Genomic DNA, 22,454 nt, shown 5'->3' with positions numbered 1-22,454 from the left:
TGGAGGTATCAGGGTGACAAATTCAAATCAGGCATCCTACTGGAGCTGGGAATCTGGACTCAGATTGTCTGATAAGTAAAGTGACGAGTACGTACGTGCTGACAGTGTGCAGCATTCCAACAGAATCTAGCGCGTCTCAGGGCCATCCATATGCTCCACCATATGTCCATGATCAGAGAGGGTTCCAGAATCACAGCCTCTGGAAAGCGTAGGTCTCCCAGGCTCTCAAGATACCAGCCAGGATCCCAGTTTTGCTCTATTAATTGGTGTGTAAGCACCTGTATTGCCTCCAACAAACTACAGATTTTAGCCCAGAGGGCAAACATGGAACATAACCAACTGTTTGCTGATTCAGAAGCTAGCTCCCACAGGGAAAGTTCTACTAGGGAATAAAAGGTTGCTGTGGGCTGTGTTTCTACAGAGCCAATTCAACCTCTGTGTCTTAATCACAAAGAAGCTGCGGCAACAGAGATGTTACCATGTAAAACAGCAGTACTGACGAGCAGCTAGAAACAGACTGGATTTTAATAGCCTAGCGTAAGGGAATACAAGTTTCAACTCACTCAGTAGAAGACAGGTTGCTTTATTTTGCCTTCTATTCTGCTCTTCACTTACATTTTTCTGGGGGTGACTAGCTGCAGTGTATTTTCACATTTCAGTCCTACCTTATCGCTGTCCACAGTGTTCTGTGATGTCCTGGATGCAATGGAAATGGTGTCAGGTTGACTGCTGCCATCTCCTTGGCTGTCTGCATCATCTACTCCATCTCTGCAAAAGACATAATAGGGAAACAACGGTGCTTACTTAACATACCACCTTGGAATGTGCACAACTTTATAGGTGGATTTGGAAAGTGCTGAGTCAGCGTGCCAGAGCTGGCTTTGTGCTAAAATTACCTCAATGATGTAGCCCATGTTGCTATGTAGCTTGCAATTTAAAATGATGTCACCCTCAGCCATAGGGTTGGGATTAGCACATAATCACAATGTTTGTTGCTGGAAACAGGATGGCCATTGCCTGCATATTTACAGCATAGAAGACTCTGGTGTTCAAAAATAGCTCTGTAATGAGGGTGTGAGGCAGAATTTTTCCTTCAATTAGATTTCTGCCTTAACCAAAACCATTCAGCCCAGGCTACACATGACACTGAATGAAGGGGTATTTCTCTTGTCTCACAGGAACCACATGTTCAGGAATAATACTAAGCCATAAAAATGATATCCAAACAAACATAAATAACGACAGTGTAGACCTCTATGAGTCTACCTCTATAAGTCTGCTAACAGAGGGTATTTTCTTCCCTTCTGCTCTATAGATATAGTTCTTCTAAATTTTTAGTCGTCTTTCAAAATAAATATTTAAATAATACAAAATACATATTTAAGGACAAAGGAGAAAAAAATTAAGATCCCCATTCTGTACTAGAATACTTTTGTATTGGTGCATGTCCCCAGGAAGAAATGTCTGGATGTCTGCCTTGCTACAGGTCTCCTGGGTGACCTTGGCTACTCATGCTTTGGACGCCTCTATAACACAGCCTGAAATAAGAGCATAGTAAAACTTGATGAGGAAATGGAGATGCTCGAATTACAGGTGGCTTTTGGGAATGCCAGCATGACAGCAAAAGAACAATTCATTTTCTATAATTTCTATTTAATCCAGGATTCAAAGAAGTTGACAAAAAAATTTAATATTACTTCACAGGCTGAAATGAGTTTGTATTTGATGATGAAACACAGCTTCTTCACTGTAGTAATATATTGTCATGACCAGCTGTGATTTTCATTGTCAAACAATTCAAAATGCCAAACAGGGAAAAAAGAAATAAATCTGTTAATACTCAAATGTGAAAAAGTAAATTCTACTTTGGGAAAGAAACGTAACCTTGGACTCTGAAGAATTTTTACTGTTCATTTCTCCCTAATACTTTGGAGTACTAAAATAAAAGACCTTTGCATGTATATCATAGAAAAGCTTTCTAGCTACTTTTGCCAAGACAACATATAAAAAGCAAAGATGATGAAACCTGCTTTTGACTATAGTAAGAAAAAACAAGTGAATCCAGTAAAAAGCCCACAGACACTACACTCCTGTTGGTCGAGAAAATGCTAGTGATTTCATGTTGTATGGAATGACTGAGATTACCTTCTACTGTTGTTTCGCTGCTTTGCTGGTGTCTTGGGGAGCTGAATTGGCTCTTTCAGAGCTCCTTTCAGATGGATAATCCTTTCTTGAATAACTTCCCGGATATTTTTGATCCATTCCTGTTTTGTTTCAATACTGGATGCCTAAAGTTCCACAAGGCAGAAAGACAGACACTTATTTCCAGCATGTCACCTCCTATGTAGAAGAATCGTGGCTGGCTGATGAAAATGCATGATTAACTGTTTCTCCTCTCTGCTGTATTGTTTTAGCTGCTGGAGTACCTGGTAACCCCAGGAGAACTGAGGGTATTTTTACCAGACCTACTCGGTAAGCAACAGCAAAGCAGCTAAGCTCTGGATAAATATATTTAATGCTAGCAGTACAGCACGCTCTGTAGAGGAGAAATAGGTTATCAGTGCACAGCTGGGATTTCCTCAGACAAAATAACTATAACATGAATTCTTCATTAGGAACTCACTTGACAGAAATGGCTGTCAGCTCTGGAGGTTTGAGAAATTGCTTGATCGTTGATTAGTCCAGTGGCAAAGGACCAAGAGAATTACGCCTCCCAACCAAACACCCTGAGATGTGCCCTGTGTCAGTGTGCAGCTGTTCAACCCCGATTGCAAGGGGAGATGCAATTTCAGCAAGGCTGCACAACTGCACTGTCTTGATTCATACTGAGGCCTTAGAGCTGAATTGCTTCTGATGCAGGCATGATCCCGCCAATAGACATGGAAGCCATGCGAATATGAGGAGAGAAGAAACTTACCTTTCATTTAATGCTCCCAAAGCCTGAACTAGCAGCTCTAAAGCAAAGAAAACAAGTAGAAAAGACTTACTTTCAGCACTGTTTTATTGTCTGAGGATGGTGTTCGTCCAGACCACAAAGCAAATTTACAGGGATCTCCTTCAACATGTTCAGTCACTCCCAGTTCTGAGGTCTAGTGTGGAAGAGAGATGATGAGAGATTTCATATATATGAAGCCTCATGAGTCCAGAAAACTTTATGTTTGTAGGGAGAAGTGGGGAGGCAGGGATGGATAAGGGAATAAGATCTTGTCTCTGCTTTGCTACACAGAGATAAAAGAAAGAGAAAACCAGCAGGGGATTGCAGGGAAGTGAATGGCTTGAGTGATACTCCTTGCATTTCCCACCCACCCTCCACATCTCACTATCTTAAACATCTCCAGACTCCCTATGAGCTTGGCTTCCAGGTGAGCCCCGCAGGGCCCAGAGCCAGCCCTTCCAGGTGGCATGATTATCCCCAACCCAGCATGGAGAAATGTGAGCCAGCCCCCAAACTCCACCTCTACCTACAAGAAACACAACATCCAGAATATTTTCTTTGCAGCCACACCTACCAGTAACTTGTTCTTGTAAACATATTTTGTGTGTCCTGAAGAATCTTTGATCTCTTTGCTAAACACCAAAGAGATTTCAAAGAGAAACAAATGCCTCTCACGGCCTTTCCGAATGAGAGACTTGGGATCCCACACTTGGAAGGAATCCTGAAGAATCAGCTCTCCCTGGACGTCCAGGTTCTCATCAAACCCTAAAACCACAAAATAGATTGGCTTGTATTTGTTCTTGGGGCCAGTAATGCCCAGAAACACCAGAGCAGTAAGGAACTGAAATAAAAGGGTCTTTCTCTTTTTTTATGTATATTCTGAAAGGACATTAATGGGTATCCATTGCCCCAGTGAAAATATTTTTCTTTTTTTTTTTTTTTCCTACTGCAATGATTTAACTATTTCACCAGAAGCAAATACATCATGTGTGCTAAATGAGACTGCTTCTAAGTGTAGTAGTAATTACTTAAAGATAAACATTATAAAGGTTTCAGTGGCAGTTACTGTACACAAAACTGCAATGCAAGGAATCTTATGCACGTCAACACAAATTCAGAGAAATATAATGTGCAGTGGCTAGAAGTGCCCCATCATACCATGATGCCTTCAAGCATGCTAACCCAACCTTCAAGGGCCTGTGGCCACAGCAGTGGCATGGGGGTGCTACATCTATAGGAGCAAATTGGTATGGTGTCTGAAAAAACTTTCCAGGAGGATTTTCTCATCTTCCAAGCTGCATGTCAAAAACTTTCACATGGCTGAGGATCACAGGACTCCCTCCCCATAACTGGGAGGCTTGAGGGAAAAGGAAGTCCCTAGTGCAAGGTGCCCTCCAAGCCGCTGTCCCAGCAGTTGCTGTCTCAGCAGCTTGTGGGTCACACTTCTCTCCAGAGCTGGGGACTGCTCCTCCACCAGCACAGCCTGCTGTTGTCATGCCAGATAGCCCTGGGAGAGCAGCAAGCAGCCCAGGTCCCTGCTCCACATAGTCAGAAATAGTGTTTTCTTCAGAATACAACTGTCCAAGTGCTTGTCTACCCTAACAAAGTTATCTCTGCTTCTTTATTATTGTGTGGCGTTAGCCATCTCATGGGGACAGATTATCCAGGCGTTATTTTGGGAAACCTTACTTTTCACCAGACACCACAGTTAAAACCATCTTTATAGTGTTTCTACCTATGCTGAGTCAGTTTACCTCCCTGCAATTTTAATCACCTGGCCTTAATGTGCTGCTTAGCTACTGGCACCATTTCCTTTTTCTTGCTTGTTTTAGTACTCAACTTGTTTCCTGGTTCTGACTGAAGCTAAGCTGGAAATGATTTTCCCAGGCCAAGAAAATGATTGAGAGGCAATAAAGCATCTCTGTCCAGAACAAAATTTTTAAATTTTAGAAATACTCCACACATCAAAAAGCCAATAAAAGACTTAACTTTGGGACAATCAAAATATTATTTTCTGTAATTTTGAAATATTTTTTAATAATTTTTTTTTAAATTTATTTTTGGGATAATTATACAAACATTTTGAAACATAAACTGTTTTGACTTGGAAAACTAGAACTTTTTCTTGAAATGTTGCTACAATATTTAGAAATGTTTTCATCCAATAATTGTTACAGCTGCCAGCAGCTACACTGATACTGTTTCAGAAGGGTTGGGTTTTTTTCATTAAGAATGTTTTAACCAAATATATATACACATTGTATATGTATACAAATATGTAATATATACACACACACATATGTGTATGTACATATATATAGACACACATAAATAAATAAGAACCCTAAACTTCCTAGCCAGCTTTATTCTTCCAAGACTGTTGGAGATATATCAGAAAGGAGCTAGGAAATACCTGAAAATTATGATCAATCAACAGTATTGCTGTAGTCAACCTGTACTAACTTTCTACACAAGTTACAAGAAGGCTTCATTTATGGGCGGGTCCCTCCCCTGCCCCAGCCATCTGCTACCTTCCAGCATGCTGACGTGCATTGCGTCGTTGGCCTTCTTTGGGACACTGAGCATCACTTCCAGACCATCTTTGAGTTCCCCTTTGCCCTCCTCGCAGCAGGTTAGCAGTTCCTAAGAAGCAATGCAGAACACCTATAAACAAACTGACCAACATGCTGGCTTTATCTTAGATTGGTTTTCTTGGCAAGTAAAACAAAAAGTTGCAACTGCTTCACTAACAGTGGCAGGAGAAAGCTGAAGTGCATCAAAACACACCGTGGCTAAAGCAAGACAACATCAGGTGCTCTCGAGTGACACCGCACTCAAAGGGTTTCTGGTGATTTTTGCCTATGCTGCACTCATCAGTCAGTCCAGCTGTGCCAGCTGGGTTGCAGGACCCCTGCCTGATCCAGCGGTGCTGGTGAGAACCGCAGTGCAGGCAGGGCTGGCAGTGGGGTGTGCTCAGGGCAGGGACATCACTTCAGGAAAGATTCACCTGAGAAGACCACCAAAGGGGTAATGACTGAAGGGGTGGTTTAGCCTTCCCATTAGCAGGTGGTTTGTACAGTGCAGGCTTGCTGTCCCACAGCACTCACAAGACTATGGTAAACCTACGTGTTGTTTCAGTAAACTGGTACAAAGCACAGATTTGTCAACACATTGAATGTACTCAGTAAGTGCCTTCCTAGTAGAGCATATCACTCCTTTGGTATACACACAGGAAGCTTTAAAGAGATGCAAGTATCATATCTGGTCCTAGCTTTTCAAAGTCAGAATCTGCCTCTTCCCTTATCCCCCAGATGTTTTTTCTTCTCTGGTTTACTAGTTTTGAAGTGAACAGTGGCTGGTTAAGTTAGATCTAAAATTCACCTACTCACAAGATACTGCAAAAACCTGTAACCAATTTAAAACAAACCAACAAAGGGTGGGTTTTTTTATTGGAAATGTTAATGTTTCACTTGGAAGTTCTTGCTTTGAATACGAAGCTTTTCCCTGTTTTTCAAACACAAACTTGTTAGCTCCCAAACAGAATCTAATGCCAGTGAAGGAGTCTCAGTTAAGAGTCAGTGAAATTTCCCAAAGTTCATTACTGCTGTCATTGAAATCTTTAATCAAAATATTACATGTCACAAACTTAGCAAGAAGGAAAGTAAAGAGTTCTGTCATCCCTTCAATTTCTCTGTCCCAGTTCTTCCTTTTCAGGATTAAATCCACTCAGATACAACATTCTCCCCCCCCCCCCAGTTGAAACAGGTGATCAGTTTTTTACTGTTAGTTTTTTTCTTCCTGTGAGTCTTTTCCTTTAAAACACCCAACCTGATTTCGCACTTTGTTGCCAGGCTCAGGCCTGGGAAGCAGGAGTAGCAGCTCAGCAGCAGCTGCTTACAAGTCATGAAAAGGTGATGAAGCAGCTCCCTTAAGAATAAGTTAACTCATTACACCTGTGAACTGCTCTGCATGAGCTGATTTGGGCAGCTCACTAAGGTACCTTCAGTAGGAGTTGATATTTTGTGATCCTCTGGACAGGCTTGATTAAATAAGAAGAGATAGAGTTGGCCAGACCATGTCTTTGCTGAATTTCCTAGAAGAGATAAAAACAGCAGTCAGGCATAGAAAACTATTAACCTCCCAGCCAGGCAGAACCACCCATAACTAATTTTAGCTCTGGACCTCTGCATTTCTTTGTTAGTTTTTTAACTCTCTTTAAGCTCACATGCAAATAACTGTGGTTTCAGAAATGCTGGCAATAAATTGCAGAGGCCCTCTAAGGCCATTTAAACTGCAGGGGCCCTATGCAAGTCAAGCTAAGGCTATGTTGAGTAAACTATACAGGCTTGATTTAAATATCACTTATCTGTCATGTCAACTGGTTTCTCCTAGCGATGAAGGCTGAAAGCAGAGTCTTAGCAGTCAATTAAAATGGAGTGACATTAAATTAAATTGCATGCGTAGGGTGTCATTTAGCTGTCTAAACATAAGCATCTAGTACCATTTGAGAGCCCTGAGGTAGCTGCAATATCCACATGAGAGTAACAGGTCTGACACAGTGCTGACAGACCTATGCTATTCTCAGGTGGCAGCTGGGGGCCAGGAGAGATACCCTTATGACACCTTTTACAGCACTGAACGTTCCTGGCTTGTCACCTGAATCTCAACCAAAATGTCTGTGCTGATCAGTGTGATGTGCTCATGAACTTCTGGAGACATTACAGATAGGCACCTGGTGAGGTCTGCAAAGGGCCCAGCTGCCTCCATCCAACTGGTTCCAGTGGAAGTTAGGAGCTCCTGAAAATCCTACAGGACCCTAATGCACATATTTAACCATCTAAAAGATTTAAAACTCATGCCCTACAGGGGCACATTCACTGCTGAAACAGAACAGGTTAGAATTCCTTCTGTCTCCACCAGGCCCTGGGCATGCCCCCCCTTGCTCCTGGCCATCAGGAAATCCTCGGTTCCTAGGGGAGTAAATGGGGATGGGGAATGGGACTTATCTCCAGCTACTGGAGGGTAAATTTGAGGCTGTAAAGGGAAGAAGTTACAGAAGATGAAGGGGGAAGAACTGCCAAGAACGGAGATTTTATTTCTGTATACAGTCTGATTTTCTGCTGAGTACTAGGGAGGTTACTGGGTTTTTTAGCTCCAGTGTTTATCTTTAAGCTGGGATGCAAAAATAGCAACTTTTCACACAATGTGCCAACAGATTTTTTTTTTTTTTTTGGTACTAGGCAAGTTTGGTTTAGAAAAAAATCTCTCCGGTGGCACGAACGAGACCCAGAAGGGAAGGGGCTCTGTGTGTGGGTTAATGGAGTTTGCATGAAGCTGAGTCATGCCTGGCTCCAAACAGGGACAGAGTCTGCAGAGCACATGGCTAGGATTCAATTAGTAACTGCCAGAGCCAGCAAGACCTCGGCCACGTCTGTGAACCTCCTGGAGCTGGCTAAGTACGCTTGTTTTTGTAGGATCCAAGTAATGAATTTAACGCTATTGCTTCCTCCCAGCTCTCCGAATAGCAGGGCATGCTCCCAGCAAGATATCTCCCCTTCGGGCATTCCTTGCTCCACCAGGATGCTCCCTGGTCAGACTGTGTGGAGGCACAGTGGGTTGATGGAGTGACAGCTGTCCCTGCTGCACGGGAACCTGCAGCAGGGAAGCAATTGCACTGCTACATGGCAATCAGACAAGTACACTGCTGGAAAGGGACATTGTCCCTGCAGCTCCTCCCTCTGGTCCCTGAAGTGTTGGAGTAAGATGGCAGCCCGCTGGAGTATGTCTTGGGTTGGCTTTTTAACAACTGGAGAGGTCTGGACTTACTGTGGGTGGAGATGGAAACTGGAGAGGTCTGTGCAGGGTGGAGCATGGTAGTGCAGACATTTCTTACACACCTCTAAGTAACATGAAGCACAGAGATACCTGAGCTAGCTTTGAAATAGCTGACAAGTTTCAGCAGCAAGCTAGTCACAGGGCTCTCTGCTCTCTACTTTGCCTGCTTCTTGTTTAAAGCAAGCTTGGCTCACATTATAGCGCACCATGGCTCACCATTAGACACAACTTCAGTTATTCCTTGGGTGGAAAATTGTCCCAAGGGCCTGGAAGAAATGACAGTATCTGACAGGCACCATGTACTGACAGTTGTGTGTTGCAAACCAGATGAGCTATAGAACAGGATCAACGTGTAGTCTTACATGCAATGGCAGAATCCCAGACACACACCAAAAATGCATAGGGCAGCACAGGACCCTCAGAGGCCCTTGGATGGACAACATGGAGACAGGAATACTTAAATACAATTCCATACCATAAGAATCGCTGAATTTACCATGAAGCAGTGATAAAAGTGCCCAGATTTTATATCAAATGTCTAAAGACATTCATAAATTAAGATAAGTCTAATTGCGTACAGTTGTTTAGTCGAGGACAAACTGCATCCTGAACCAGGTGTACAGACCAACAGCTTGCTGAGTAGACGGATTCAACACTGAAACCCTCATGAAATGTTTAGGTTTCGTAATGCATGACACAAATATTTGGTGAGCAATTTCAGAAAAAATATTACTAAGGAGAAACTGAGATCCTGCTTGCACCTCTGCCCATTTCCTAAGGGACACTCCAGCTCAGCAGAGAAACTATCCAAGAACGTGCAGAAACCCAACGCTCTGCAATGCTACCAAAATCAATGAGCTTTACCATCTTCCACTCTGTAAATGCTGGTCATGCAAGTTAAAGGTGCCGTGTGGTGTATAGATGACTGAACCAAACTCTGTCCTAAGGACCAAAGCTCACTTAAATAACAGACACTAAAATCACCTCAATAATATGCTGATTTCCACCAGCTGAAGCTGAGGGCTAACACATGCTGGTAATCAAAAATATATCTTGCTAGCCTGAAGTATATGATATTACAAATATTAAAAATTACTAAATATAGGAAGCATCATTTATCTTTGAAACTACTGAATGAAGAACGCAGTTATAAGTAATGTAGTAATACTCTCAGATAATGAACAAGACAGATACAAAAAGTGAAAGAATCAAATGAATGAGTCTACTGCAATTATGAAAGAGTAAGCACACTAGTTCCATTCCCTATGCAATTTCCAGCTAATATAACCATACCAACAACTTCTAGGCAAGTTTCACGAATGAGAGTTTGTGCATAATTTTCCACTTGTATCAACTGGTCTAAGAAAAGAAACTGCTTTTCTCTACATATATGGCTTCACTTATGTCCTTAGAACGTCCCAGCTACGATAGCATCGCTATTAATTCTCTTCACAGTTTCAAACAAGATATATCACTTTTCTTTGCTCCTTCTCCTAATTAGCTAACCCTTGCAATGATCCCTGAAGCTGCAATTTTTCCATAGACTTGAAGGGTTCAGACAGATTACTGGGACTGCTTGTTTTCACCTCAAAGGTGGCTTTCTATGACGATTTATGCAATTTGAGGGGTTGTACACTTGTCATCTTCAAGCAGGCTTCTTACTAAGGGGTGTTATTCTGGATAATTCACTCTTATTATCAGGGTGTTTTGGGAAATTCCAGGTTCTGCCTGGAAGAAAAGAACCAGCCATTTGCTCTGTATTCCTCAGGCCAGACTGTCCCCTGTCCTGTCACTTAACTGCTGCCACTCCAAGATCAAGATAAGAAGGATCTACAGGTACTTCCACTACCTTAGTCGCTCAGATTGAGTGACTCCTAGGGGATTTGGGGGGGCAGATAGACAGCTTTCTCTTCTTGCACCAGCACCACTTGGTAGCGCAGCAAAATTCCCACCAATGGAAGAAAAACATGCCCCCTTGCAAAACAACAGATGCTGACACACGAATATTCACTCTTAAACAATATCAGGCAGGTTTCGAGCCCATATACTGCGCTGAATTGGAAAAGCTTTGCAAAGAAAACGCTTTTAACCTGTGCGAACGCCACTGATAGACACCCAACGCGGCTCACCCCACCCCCCCCCGCCCCAGTCACCAAACAGTACAAACCATTCAACAGGCTCAAGCGCCACCTCCTGGAAAATCCCTTTCAGTTCAATTCTACTTTTAAACCAGTTGGTAACAAGGCAAAACGTGTTCATCACTTTTCTGCCTCATGTGAGGTCTTTCAGTGTTGAGTTTAATCGAAATGCTATAACCATTGACACATGCAAAGCCCAGAGGAGCTGATTCATGTCAGCTGCCAAACACATCACAGGTTGGATGCTGCTGAGGGGTTACATTTGTAAAAAGATTTTCAATGCTTTGGAAAAAAGGTTTTAGCGTTTTTTCAGAAAGGCAACTAATTAAAGCTATAAGCTAGCAGACAAGCATGGCAAAACAGATGAGGTTCCAGAAATCAGAGGGAAAGCTTAGTTCAAAATTACTCAAAAACTTTAAAGATCTTTCTCAGCCTACAAAACTGGGATTGGAGCCTGCATATTTTTTAGCACCAGGTGTAGCGCTTGCAAGGGAAATAGTCTAATTGCAGTCAGTGGAGTCCCTTACTAGCATGATGAAGCAAATGTTTAATAGGTTGGGTAAAATTTGCAGAACAGGAGGACAGGATCTTATTCTGGACTTAGAGCTTTCAGGTCATAAAATATAATGGGATCTGCTTTTCATTTTACCACAAAACCCAGAGGTAGAGAGTACATCTAAACCAGATCTTTAGAAAGGATCAGGTCTGAAAAATGCACAAAAGTTCCCATAAGAATGTGTGCCTCCATTAAAACCAACTTGTCACACTGATAAAGATTACACATCACACCACAGCCTATCAGTTTTCACAGCATGTGATACCTGCAGTGGAATGAAAAACCCAAATGCCAAAGCACAAAAAGGAACCTGTTGCTCAGACGTAAAGAGGAAGTGTTTCAGCTGCACTAGGCATGCCAAGGGAAAATGGCAATGGCTGCTTACATCAAAGAAAGTCCCTGCATGTTCCAGGATGAGCTGGCTGGAGTCAGGCTTGTTTTTGCAGTAGGTGACATACATCTGAAATTTATCTGCCTGTGAAAGCAAACATCAAGGGAAAAGCAAGTTAAGCTATATTTCTGCTTGCACAGTCTTTCATTAAGGCTCACCAGGATAAATACGGGTGATAAACCCCCACTTCTCAAAGCAACAGAAAAATTGCAAATTAAGAACAGAAGACTTGTAGAAAACTCATGCCTTACCTAAGCAGTTCTGAGCAGAATGAGGTGCACCATGTAACAGCTATGGGAGGCTTTCTTTAACAAGTGTCACAGAGTGAAGGCCTAAAACTTTAATCCAGCTATAAAATAATTTCTAAGAGCTGTAATGATGTTACATAAATTGTATCCAAAAGTCTGCAGGTCTCAAAACTCAGTCATGAGGTGTTGGCTCTATCACCTACTTGCAGATAAAGCCAATGTAGAAACTCTGGGCAAGACACTCACCTAGCTTAAACTGGCTTGAGCCAACATTTTTTTACTTTAGACTGGCTCAGATTTGTGATGCCTGGCCCAAACTTGCCTTTCCTACCTTCATTCATACTTTAATGGCTCAAACTTTATGTTGTACTAGGAGTGTTTTGCATTTCATTTCCTAATTTATTTATTTTTAAGAGGAAATTAAAAGCATCTGTGCACTTATGCCTTAGAGTAGCTTCATATTACTGAACTCTGGTCTCAGGGAGAGGCAGGCAGGCAAACAGAAGAGGAAGATGGCCTCCTTTTATTACTATTGCCTTTTTTATACCAGCTATCTAAATAACAGGACCCTGCAATTGGGCAGGCAGCTTTGTATGTATGTCTGTAACCATACACACAGCTCTGGACATGTACTATTCCAGAGATGATGTGATAGTATCTTAAAAATACCATGAAGATTTTGCACAGAATGATACATACATAAGTCCATCTTTCATAAATAGGTAACCTCTCCTTTGTAAACAATATTTCTAAATCCATTTCATCAATATGTGTCATGTTTTTAAATTAAAAAAACATTTGAAATCATCCAAACATGCTCTTTTTTTTTGATAAGTGAACATTTTTCATAATGACTTTTAAAGTACTAATTCCCAGCTTTGAAATAAAAATAAAACCTTCAGAGAAAACATGAAGATGGCTGACTTGCCTGGTAAATATTTTAAAAAGAAAATAGTTTTCATAGAGATAAATTACTGTAGCCAATTCCTGGAGCCTTCTACACCCATGAAGACTCTTAGCATCAACATTTCAAAGTCCTGTTGAAAATTATCCTGGCACTGGGTAATGGAATGAAAGAGCACAGTGGCTCAGAAATTTGACACTAACTTCTGAAGAAAAATGTTGATAAAATATGTTGTTCACACCTTTGTAGAGGTCTCATGGCATAACTAAGATTCTCTAAGGAAGGTATATTAAGATTTTAAATGTCTGTCCTCCCAGGGCCCTTCACAAAGAAATGAATGTCACCCCTAAATACAGGTTTGATTCGAGGAGGTCCTGTTAAACAGGAACCAGCAGATGTAAGAGCTGTGCTGGTCAGTGCAGGACAAGGAGGGAGGCTCTGGAAAGCCTTCACACCACTGCTCAGGAGAAGAGTTAAGGGAGGGAACGTTTCACCCTGGGAGAGGTGACGGACAAAGCAGTCTTAGTTCCAGATTAGCTCCTAATCTCACTTATCACTAAGGATGTAACCCTTGCACCAATTCCCAGATTGTTTCTGTCTGTGCTGGAGGAATTAATTTGAATAAATAATGAAAAGAAGAAGCCTCATTACCCAGGTGACGAAGCAGTGGCCCACATCCTCAGGCAGTTGTTCGTATTTCTCTAGTTCTTTTAGAAAAATGCTGAAAAAAGAAGATACCGATGTAACTAGTTACAGTCAAATACCCAGGAGAAGCAGAATGACCAATGAGTTAATCAGTGCTAATGATCAGTACTTGTATCTTGATTACGAGGCTAATCAAGTGTCCTGCCAGTGGAAAAAAGTATGTCCTTGCCAAGGTATTCTGTGGGTTTTGAGCAGTGCTGCCTGACTCCACTAGAAAGGAAAAGGTAGCAATCCCTAGTAGGGGGTCAGTGTATTCAGGACTGAAAGTGATATTCAAAAACCAGATCATAAATCTTCAAAAAGATCTTGTGCAGTGGTTCAGAGGAAGAGCAAAAAGAGAAGCCCAAAGCTACCAGCTTTCCATCACCAAACTTGGCACACTGGGCAAAGCACAATTTAAATAAGCTTGACACTTCATAGGTAAGTAGTAAACTCCCAAAATACAGATTTTATAATCAGCTCTCTCCTGACACCTTGTACCATGAGTGACATCTCTGTTTGCAGATAGAGGCCTGTACAATGTCTGGATGGAAAGAGGAATGTGAAATGGAAGTTGCAGAAGGAGAAGCAAGTGAATGTGCTGTTTCCCCAGCCCTGAATCAAGCTGGGGGATGCCTTAACATCACCAGCCAAAGGAGAAGATTGTGGAGGATGCTGGTGGAGACAAGCAGGGGGGAAATTTATTTTAGCATTGCTAGAAGTTTTAGTGGGAAAAGGATTATGCAGAAGCAGCAGGCTGGAGAAGGATGGGTCAGAGAAAGGAGAAATGACAGCAGCAGGGAGCTGAGGGGCATGACTGACAGTTGAAGGGGTGGTAGCTGGGAGCAAGGGAAAGTCAAAAAGGAGAGTAATCAGATGGCATCAGTCAGGGTCACTAAAAAGAAAATATAGCACCACAAAGAGACGGAAAGTGGGAAGGCAATTGGGTGATCCTAGCATAGTTTTAAATGGGAGAGGAATATTTACCTGTATGACAGGGCAATTCTTGTGGGCTGGAACTCAATTCATCTATTACTTAAAGGCCTTTTTAATGTAATACGTAGTTTGAATCTACTATCCTGATATGCTTTGAAGCTGATTGCACAAAAGCATGCATATGGCAGCCTCTGCTGGACCATATTTATGTGTACATGATGACCATATTTATGTGTATGTGATGGCGTATTTATCTGGCTAACGCACTGAAAGTCTCCCAGAACTTCAACAGGGAAGGTTTTTCTGATTTGTTTTTCAAACTGCTTTGGTTTAGATGTGTAACTTAACTATAGACTTTGAAATTCAGGCTGAACTTGTGGGATTCAGCACCCCTAAATGTTAAGTTTATAACTGCTATTGCATTTACATTATAGCAGGGAAACAATGCCCTCTAAGCTGACCTGATACACAGCCTTATCATGATAAAAGGGAGTATAGTTAGGTACAGATTAAAAACAGAGAGTCTCCAAGAAGTGGCAGGAAAGCTACTTATTCACCCAGCTCATGTCAACCATTCCTTTTTTCCCCCTCGTGTTTTCCAAGAGATCCTATATTTGACAGACAACCTTCCAGACTAGATGTAGTGCTGTGAGATGGAAAGCATGTATAGAACTACAAAGAATTGGTATAGTATGACTTTAACATTGTTAATCAGCTGAAGGTGAAGTTTAAACTAAGATGCAATTCATTTTTTGTAAGAGAAACAAAACAAGAAATCAAACATTACTTTGCAAATCTGGATCAATTACTTTACACTCCTGTGTGCATTGTACTGTAGGCGTTCACTGCTGACACCACGTAGATGTATAGGTATACACATGCCTTTGGTTTCCTTAGTAACCATTAACAGAACTGTTAGGAAAACTTACTTGTTATGAAAGTCATATATCTCCTGAATATTGCCAAAGATGATGTGTTCTTTATTAAGGATCCCAGCGGGTATTTCTTCCACTCCACTTGTCATTTCCCAAAGGTAAGTCTGGAAGACACCAGCAATTGTTAGCTTTGTGAATAAATGCAGTGAAAAAGACTAGATCTCCCCATTTTATTGCCAAAGGCACAGGCTGACAAGGGAACTACATACTTTGAGACTAAACAAACAAGCTAAAAAAAAGTTAAATGTTCCAGTGTCACAGAAAGCTCTCCAGAGAAATTCAAAGTGCTGACACTTAAAAGTTGTCTGAGGAAAAAGCAGGAACATGCCAACACCACCTGTCTTTGCTGTCCAACTGATGGTGTCCAAAAACTGCAGGCAGAAACAGTTGAAAGATAAGCTGGATGTGCCACTTCAGTAGCATTACATACATAAAAATCTCTTTCAAACTGCAGAAATGTGAAAGCTGACAGATTTCACTGAAATACACTCTGCTTTTTGCCCTGAATATCACAGTGCCCTTCAGGAACACCCTGCTGTAGAGCTAAGCAAGATATTTGACAGTGCAAATCCAGCTCTTTCTCTAGCATGAGATGATTCAAAGGAATAGATGTGATTCTTAAGAAAATGCTCCATGATTCAAAAAAGACTAGAAACCAACAAATTTCAGGTCAGCGTGCAAATGTATTACTCTTCACTGAGTCCCAGAACATTGCGCTCACTCTGCAGGGGTGAGTGCAGCTTTGCAAATAAAGGCCCACCCAGGTGTCCCTGGAGGTGCAGACATTTACAGCCAAGTGTGAGGAGCACAGGGCACAGTTCTGCCGGGGAGACAAGCTCCCTCTGCCCACCCAGCTCCCACCACCAGCAGGACACAGCTCTGCAGCTAGCCACTAATGGTGGTACCCTTATACAAACTCTTGTTAAGGTCAGCCTTCGCAGTACAGTGAACATCACTGCCTCAAAGGATGCCATGTCCTTCCTGAAAATACTGGAGACATCCTGGGCCGTAACTTACCTCTAAACATTCATGTAAATCCCTGACATAAGCTTTTTCAGTCTGAAGCAGCTCAGCCATAATGAATCTGGAAAAAAAGAAAGTATTTCAGGTGTTTTGGACATTATAAGCATTTGTATAATGAACAGAAAACAAAACATCCTTCTGTTGTCCTAATGAATCAGTGTACTTCCACTCTAAACCTTCAGCTGCCTTACTTTGCACCTTTCAGCTCCATGAACGAAACACCACTTCATATTCTAGTCCCTTGCAGGGTTATTTTCTAAATATTTTTCTGCATAAAATTCTATAAAGTTGTACTTCTGCAACCCTGAGTTGTGATTTACTATCTACATGCCCATCTTTAACAGTCAACTGATTCTCAGATTTTTTTTTTTCCCAGGAGTAAGGACTTGAGATTCACCAACAACGCTTGCATCTTCACTAATAGTCAGTGGTAAGTCACCTTGAAACTTGACCTTCAGTGGCAATATAGATGGATTTGGGAGACACCACTACTTTGAAGAGGCTTCAACAGCTTGGTATCTAACCAGAGAAAATCCAGACTGCTAGGAAGCCCAACAACCACATCTGTAATGCCTGAGGCTAGGCATCTCAAAGTTGAAATGCCCAATGTTTTTAAAATGTGCCGCAGGCAGACCAAGTGTAACAACTGTTCCTAAAGCAGAAACAGTTTCTTATCAAGGTTATGTGCTGTAGTGACAATTTCAGAGGGCTGAGAAGGATTGTATATACAAATGCTTTCCAGAATATTCTCACACAAAAATGAAGATAAAATACCGTGAAATTAGACTGTTTCTAGATTTAAGTGCAACAAGCAGTCTCCAAATATTTCCTCTAGTATGAAATTTTTCCAGTTGTCTCAGTTCTACACCCACTGAAATTTGAACCTAAACTTCAAGTGAACTCTTGTCTCACTGAAACCCAGTTAACTCCTCTGGATGTCATTGGACTTTAGATAATACCTAGACACAAAAAGGTGCTTTTCATTTTTTCCTGTTCATTTTACTCTTCATGTACAGCCAGAGAGAAATCATGACAATGAGCATCTCCATGACATCAGGGTCCAATCGAAGTGCTTGACTCACTCCTTTTCCTTTCCAAAAGTAACTTCTGATTAAAACCAAAAGAAATTCAACCTCTATGTTCTGAAATTCTCTAGCCTACAAGTCACAACTTCTGCCCTACACCTGTAGACTTATCTCAATAGCTCCACAGCTGGAAGGAGTTATAGGACTGTCAGTCAGTTTGGTCATGCAAATATCATAGAATCACTCTTAGATTATGTTCCATGGCAGACTGTGAGCCTTTAGCGACATACTCTTTCTTTCTGGCTGACTTTCTTTTTTCTTCATTGACTTCATGATTTGCATCTCGCAGTTTTACCTCCCGGTCTGAAAGACTTGCTGGAATAATATCTAGTTCTAGGTCCTTGTTATCCTAGAAAAAATGACAGTACAGATTTTAAATTCATTGTAATCTTACTTGTTGTGTAAAATGCAGGATGTTCATGAGAACAAACGGATAAGAAGGGACAAAAGTAAGATAAAAATACCAATATCAGAAAGAAGGAAATTCAAAGAGATTTAGAAAAACTACAGCGAGAAGGGAGAAGGTAAGAATGTGAGAGAGAAATCATAAAAACCCCACCAACTATGAGATTTATTATCATCTTCACTGTTACTCCTATCTAGGAATATGTATTGATGACAAGTGTCTAAATTTTACCTTACTCCTTCACATCTAAATTAATTGCCTAGTATGGGACTTCATAAATAGTCTGATAAAGTAGAGCACTATGCAAAGACAATCCCAAATTCTAATGGTCTTCTGCCATGGAAATACCTTTCCAGACTGTGGTTAGTAACCTTGTGTAAACTACAGACCCTACAAGGAACAGTACATTTAAGGTACCTTGAGGGTGTAACTGAGGGAATTTATTTCTTTTTCTTTGATACTTAATTTCAAGGGACGGTTGACTGAAAGGTCTTTAAGTGTTTCTGCTTCTGGCACTCCCCCCTTAATATTGTGGCAAGGGAATAGCAGTAGGTTCTAATTTTTGTTTCTCTTGTGTTCCTCTCTTTCACCTAAAAGAGCTCAGAGATGAAGTGGTTGGGGATCAATTTTTTTGGTTAGTTAAAGGATCAGAGAATAAAAATTTACAGTCAAAGCCTGAGATTGACTTAAAATTATGGCATGAGAGCAGGATTTATGGTTTATGCTAAAATTAACACAGACTTTTATTCAAATAATGTGTTTCCCCCTCCTTCGCAGTAGCTGTATGGTGTCCTGGAGAATGGTGCAAATATTTGTTTAGAAAGCCTTTCTGATCTTCATCTGTCTCCTCCTCATTTCACTGATCTGCCACAAAAAGATTTTTTTCTCTTCAGAAACAGTTCTGAGCTTCGCTAGCTAGGTAGGTTGACTGGGTTTTAAGTGTTTCTAATGGATACATGATAACCTTCAGCATTCATACTTCAATTTATAGCCTTCACTTCCCTCTGTGACTTTCAGCTTTGGTATAAAACCCCAGCAGGACATGGACTTACAGTACCTCTGTATTGATTCCAAGGGCTTTTTCCAGGGAGTAGCGGTATTTCCCCATCCTGAGAGAGAAGTCACGGTAGCGTTTGTCAACAGTGGTGACCCACTTCCTAATTTCAGTGGCGTGTATATGTCCTTTTTCTACAAAGCTGTCAGCCAGCTGGATGAGGAGCTTCACTTTCTCCTTTGTTTGCTGCCCAAAATATGGTCCTCGGTTATGTTGCATTATTATTATTTCCTTTGCTTTTAATTCACACAGCAGTCAGAAGCAGCTTGCAATTTTTTATACATCATTAAAGAGTGCCTGTAATTCATCTTATACAGAATCAGATGCTTTACACTTTGCCCAGTAAAACATGAAAGGAATGGCATTTTTATAAGGACACTTATGAAGCTGCAGGAGATAGAAAAAGTCAAGTTTTTGAAACCACACACACACACAAACACATAAGGAAAACATGTTGGAAGTTAGACATGCTTCCTTCCCATAACCAAAAACTTATTTTTTGTGAGACTTAGAGTAGAGGACAGGATTTAAAAGTCACACCTCATAAAATACACCAAGTTACTCTGAATCTGTACCTAGGTGGTTCAGCAGACCTGTGTAGACAGGTCATTAATACACCACTTATCAGTCTGGGAAGGGAGTTTGAGTGACTACTACCCTGTTTCAGAAACAAACAGAATTTAAATCCAAATTCCTGATCTACTACAAAATCCTCCATCAGTATTTTAGTTCTAGTTAGAGCATTACAAACTAGAAGATGCCTGAACTCCAAAGCATACACTGAGCCCCCAAACTTTCCAGAGGTCTTTTCTATGCCACTTAGTCTCTGACTGCTCCTTAGTCACTATCGTTTTCCACGTTGAGGAGCTTTGTGCAAATCTGGCACGAAGGAGCTAGTTATAAATTTTAGCTTAGATTCCAAATCTATTCCAGGAACTGAAGGTGCCTGGGCCCTATGAGCCAACTCAAGTACAAAATGCTTATAAAAACTGAGATATCAACCATACAGACATGTATAACACACATGTTAATCCTCAAAAGCAAAAGGAGAATCAGTCGTATCCCCAGAGGTACTGGCAAGTTGCTTTTCAGATATGGGGAGAACCTTCCACTCTGCCTGAAGCAAGACATGCTGTCAGGTATTTGACATTATCAGCAGTCTGGCCAGAAGTGGACAAATGCATATCAGACCAGAAAACATTGAGATTTCAAACACAAAACTAAATTCAAGAAACTTCACCACCAAAATAAATAAACAGCTGAATCAGAGGTCACCATATCAAATTAATTGAGTCCTTAAGCAAGGCTAGGTATGGAGAAGTAAAAATCTGATTTCCTGTTATATTTAAAGGGTGTTCGTTCCCAAAAGCTACTAGTGTTTTTGCTTTCCAAACAATTGGTTTGGCCAGAAAATTATTGGGATCAGGAAGGCTTTCAGTTACAGCTTAATTTGAGAATAACTTTAGTTTGGGAGTGACATGCATTTACCAGATTGCACATGGCAATGAAAATATTCTAGGCCAGCAGTAAGAAAGTGATTTACTACAGCCCTAGGGAGCAAAACTAGATGCATCAGTGTAAGGAACAGTCAGTAATGGTCAATAAGAAACAAGGTATAAAACTCAATCCTAGGCTAAGTCAAGAGTAGAAATAGTTTGGAAATTTCAGGATGAATCAGGACTACTCTGATGAAAATTACATTATAAACTGGAACATGATTTCAGGCGGACTGATTATGGGTGGTTACAGAAGTACTGTTAAAGGAATGTTGTACAGGTCCTGTCTGAGAAAACTAATTTCCATCCACTGCTAGTTATCTCCGTTTTTGCAGACATGCAAGCTAAGCAAAAAGGAAGGGGACAAGAACACCACAAAGTCTGTGAATCAAACCCATGCAAGCATGGACAGCCTAATGAGGAATTTAAGGATTACAGAAGATCAATTTCAGGATACAGTGAAATGAAGCTACATAATACCAAAGCCATGGTCTTGCTGCAGTCCCACTCTGCAATTTAGATCCTTATCAGTGACTGTTAATACCCCTGTGGATTCACTGTCTGTGAATTACCTATGGTTTGAATTAATTTGTCTGAAGCAGGTCCAATCACCATTCCTCTGTAAACCCCACCAGGTTTCTCAGAATTGCTCCATATAAATTAATAGATTCTTGGTAATGCAGCTTTGTATTAAAAAATGTTCACCCTGAAGTTTACAAATCTATTTATTTAAAGCATTTTGTTGGGATCAGCAGATTATTTCTAATGAGATAAATGATCATCTATGATCAACCCAGCTGGAATTAATGAAACAAATTGTGGTTGTAATGACAGAAGAAAGAGACAGGGAATCCAAGATGACCTTGGATATGTTCTGATCAATTAGTTACTCTATACCATTCTTGTGTGATTGTTTAAGGATAAAATTAGGGTATGTCTTATTAGGTTGCTGTGAAGTTGGTATGCAAATGGACTTTCTCTTCCTTCTCATCAGAACAAAAATGCTCCATAACCAGTACAGACCAAGGGGGAGAAAACCTCCTTTTTGTGCCTATGTCTTCCTAAAAATGAAAGATCACAGTTCTCAAAAGACATTTAGCTTCTGGGCTAGGAATGTCAGGAGGAAAATACAAAATCAAGAGAATATTACTATAGAGATTTAAGGCACTGAAACAGGATCATAAACATAGACTAAGGCAGATGCCATAATTAGGTTAAAGCCACTGTTTACCTTGGCAGGTACTCTGAATTCCCCATATTCCTTCAGGAGTTCCTGAGTTTCTTCTGCTGATTCTCCTGTGGAGTTGTGAGTAGAGAGGTAATATTCGCCTGTTTCTTGGATCCAGTCTAAGGCCTGTGAATGTCAAAAACAACAAAAGGAAAGACAAAACAAACAGTCTTTGTATTTAAAGAACTAATCCTCTGACCAAAAAAAAAAAACCATCTGCCAAATAGAGGATATCAAATCCATCGGGACTTAATACTGTGTGTACTAAAACACTTTCTAGGAACACATAAAAAGAATACAGTAATCAAAGCAGGTGGGAGAGGATACAAAAGGTGGTGTATGTTTCCTACAAGAAAAAGGAGTGTAGGGAATTCTACCTATATACAGATAAATCTGCACACAGGGAAAGCAGTTTTCTCGTTCAGTAATAGCTCAGTAAAACAAGTTTGCTCTTATATTTATTTTCAAACAAATGAACAAATCCAGAAATTAATCTGGCCTGGCAAAAATACTGATTGTTGTCAGGTTTTGGAATTTTCTTAAATTGTTTTAAAAAATCTACATTTGCCAAGTTTTCAAAAGTTACAGTTTTTAAATACA

The 22,454-nt window shown here is 40.8% G+C and overlaps 1 protein-coding gene across 1 annotated transcript in view; it reads right to left on the bottom strand.

Annotated features, from left to right (window-relative positions):
* Positions 1–22,454, bottom strand: part of KALRN (kalirin RhoGEF kinase) — a 532,592-nt gene that overhangs the window by 144,197 nt on the left and 365,941 nt on the right. The window contains exons 21-33 of the mRNA XM_075028813.1: positions 21,858–21,980; positions 19,134–19,316; positions 17,901–18,019; positions 16,580–16,646; positions 15,557–15,666; positions 13,659–13,728; positions 11,850–11,939; positions 6,936–7,028; positions 5,467–5,578; positions 3,510–3,700; positions 2,988–3,089; positions 2,146–2,288; positions 666–768 (exon numbers count right to left, since the gene is read on the bottom strand). Of these exons, the coding sequence (XP_074884914.1) occupies positions 666–768; positions 2,146–2,288; positions 2,988–3,089; positions 3,510–3,700; positions 5,467–5,578; positions 6,936–7,028; positions 11,850–11,939; positions 13,659–13,728; positions 15,557–15,666; positions 16,580–16,646; positions 17,901–18,019; positions 19,134–19,316; positions 21,858–21,980 (1,506 nt within the window). The remainder of the gene's footprint in view (positions 1–665; positions 769–2,145; positions 2,289–2,987; positions 3,090–3,509; positions 3,701–5,466; positions 5,579–6,935; positions 7,029–11,849; positions 11,940–13,658; positions 13,729–15,556; positions 15,667–16,579; positions 16,647–17,900; positions 18,020–19,133; positions 19,317–21,857; positions 21,981–22,454) is intronic.

This window comes from Buteo buteo, chromosome 5, assembly GCF_964188355.1.
Source record: "Buteo buteo chromosome 5, bButBut1.hap1.1, whole genome shotgun sequence".
NCBI classification, from domain to species: Eukaryota; Metazoa; Chordata; class Aves; order Accipitriformes; family Accipitridae; genus Buteo; species Buteo buteo.
Note: the sequence above shows the minus strand (reverse complement) of the source record. Positions and strands in the feature narration are given on the sequence as shown.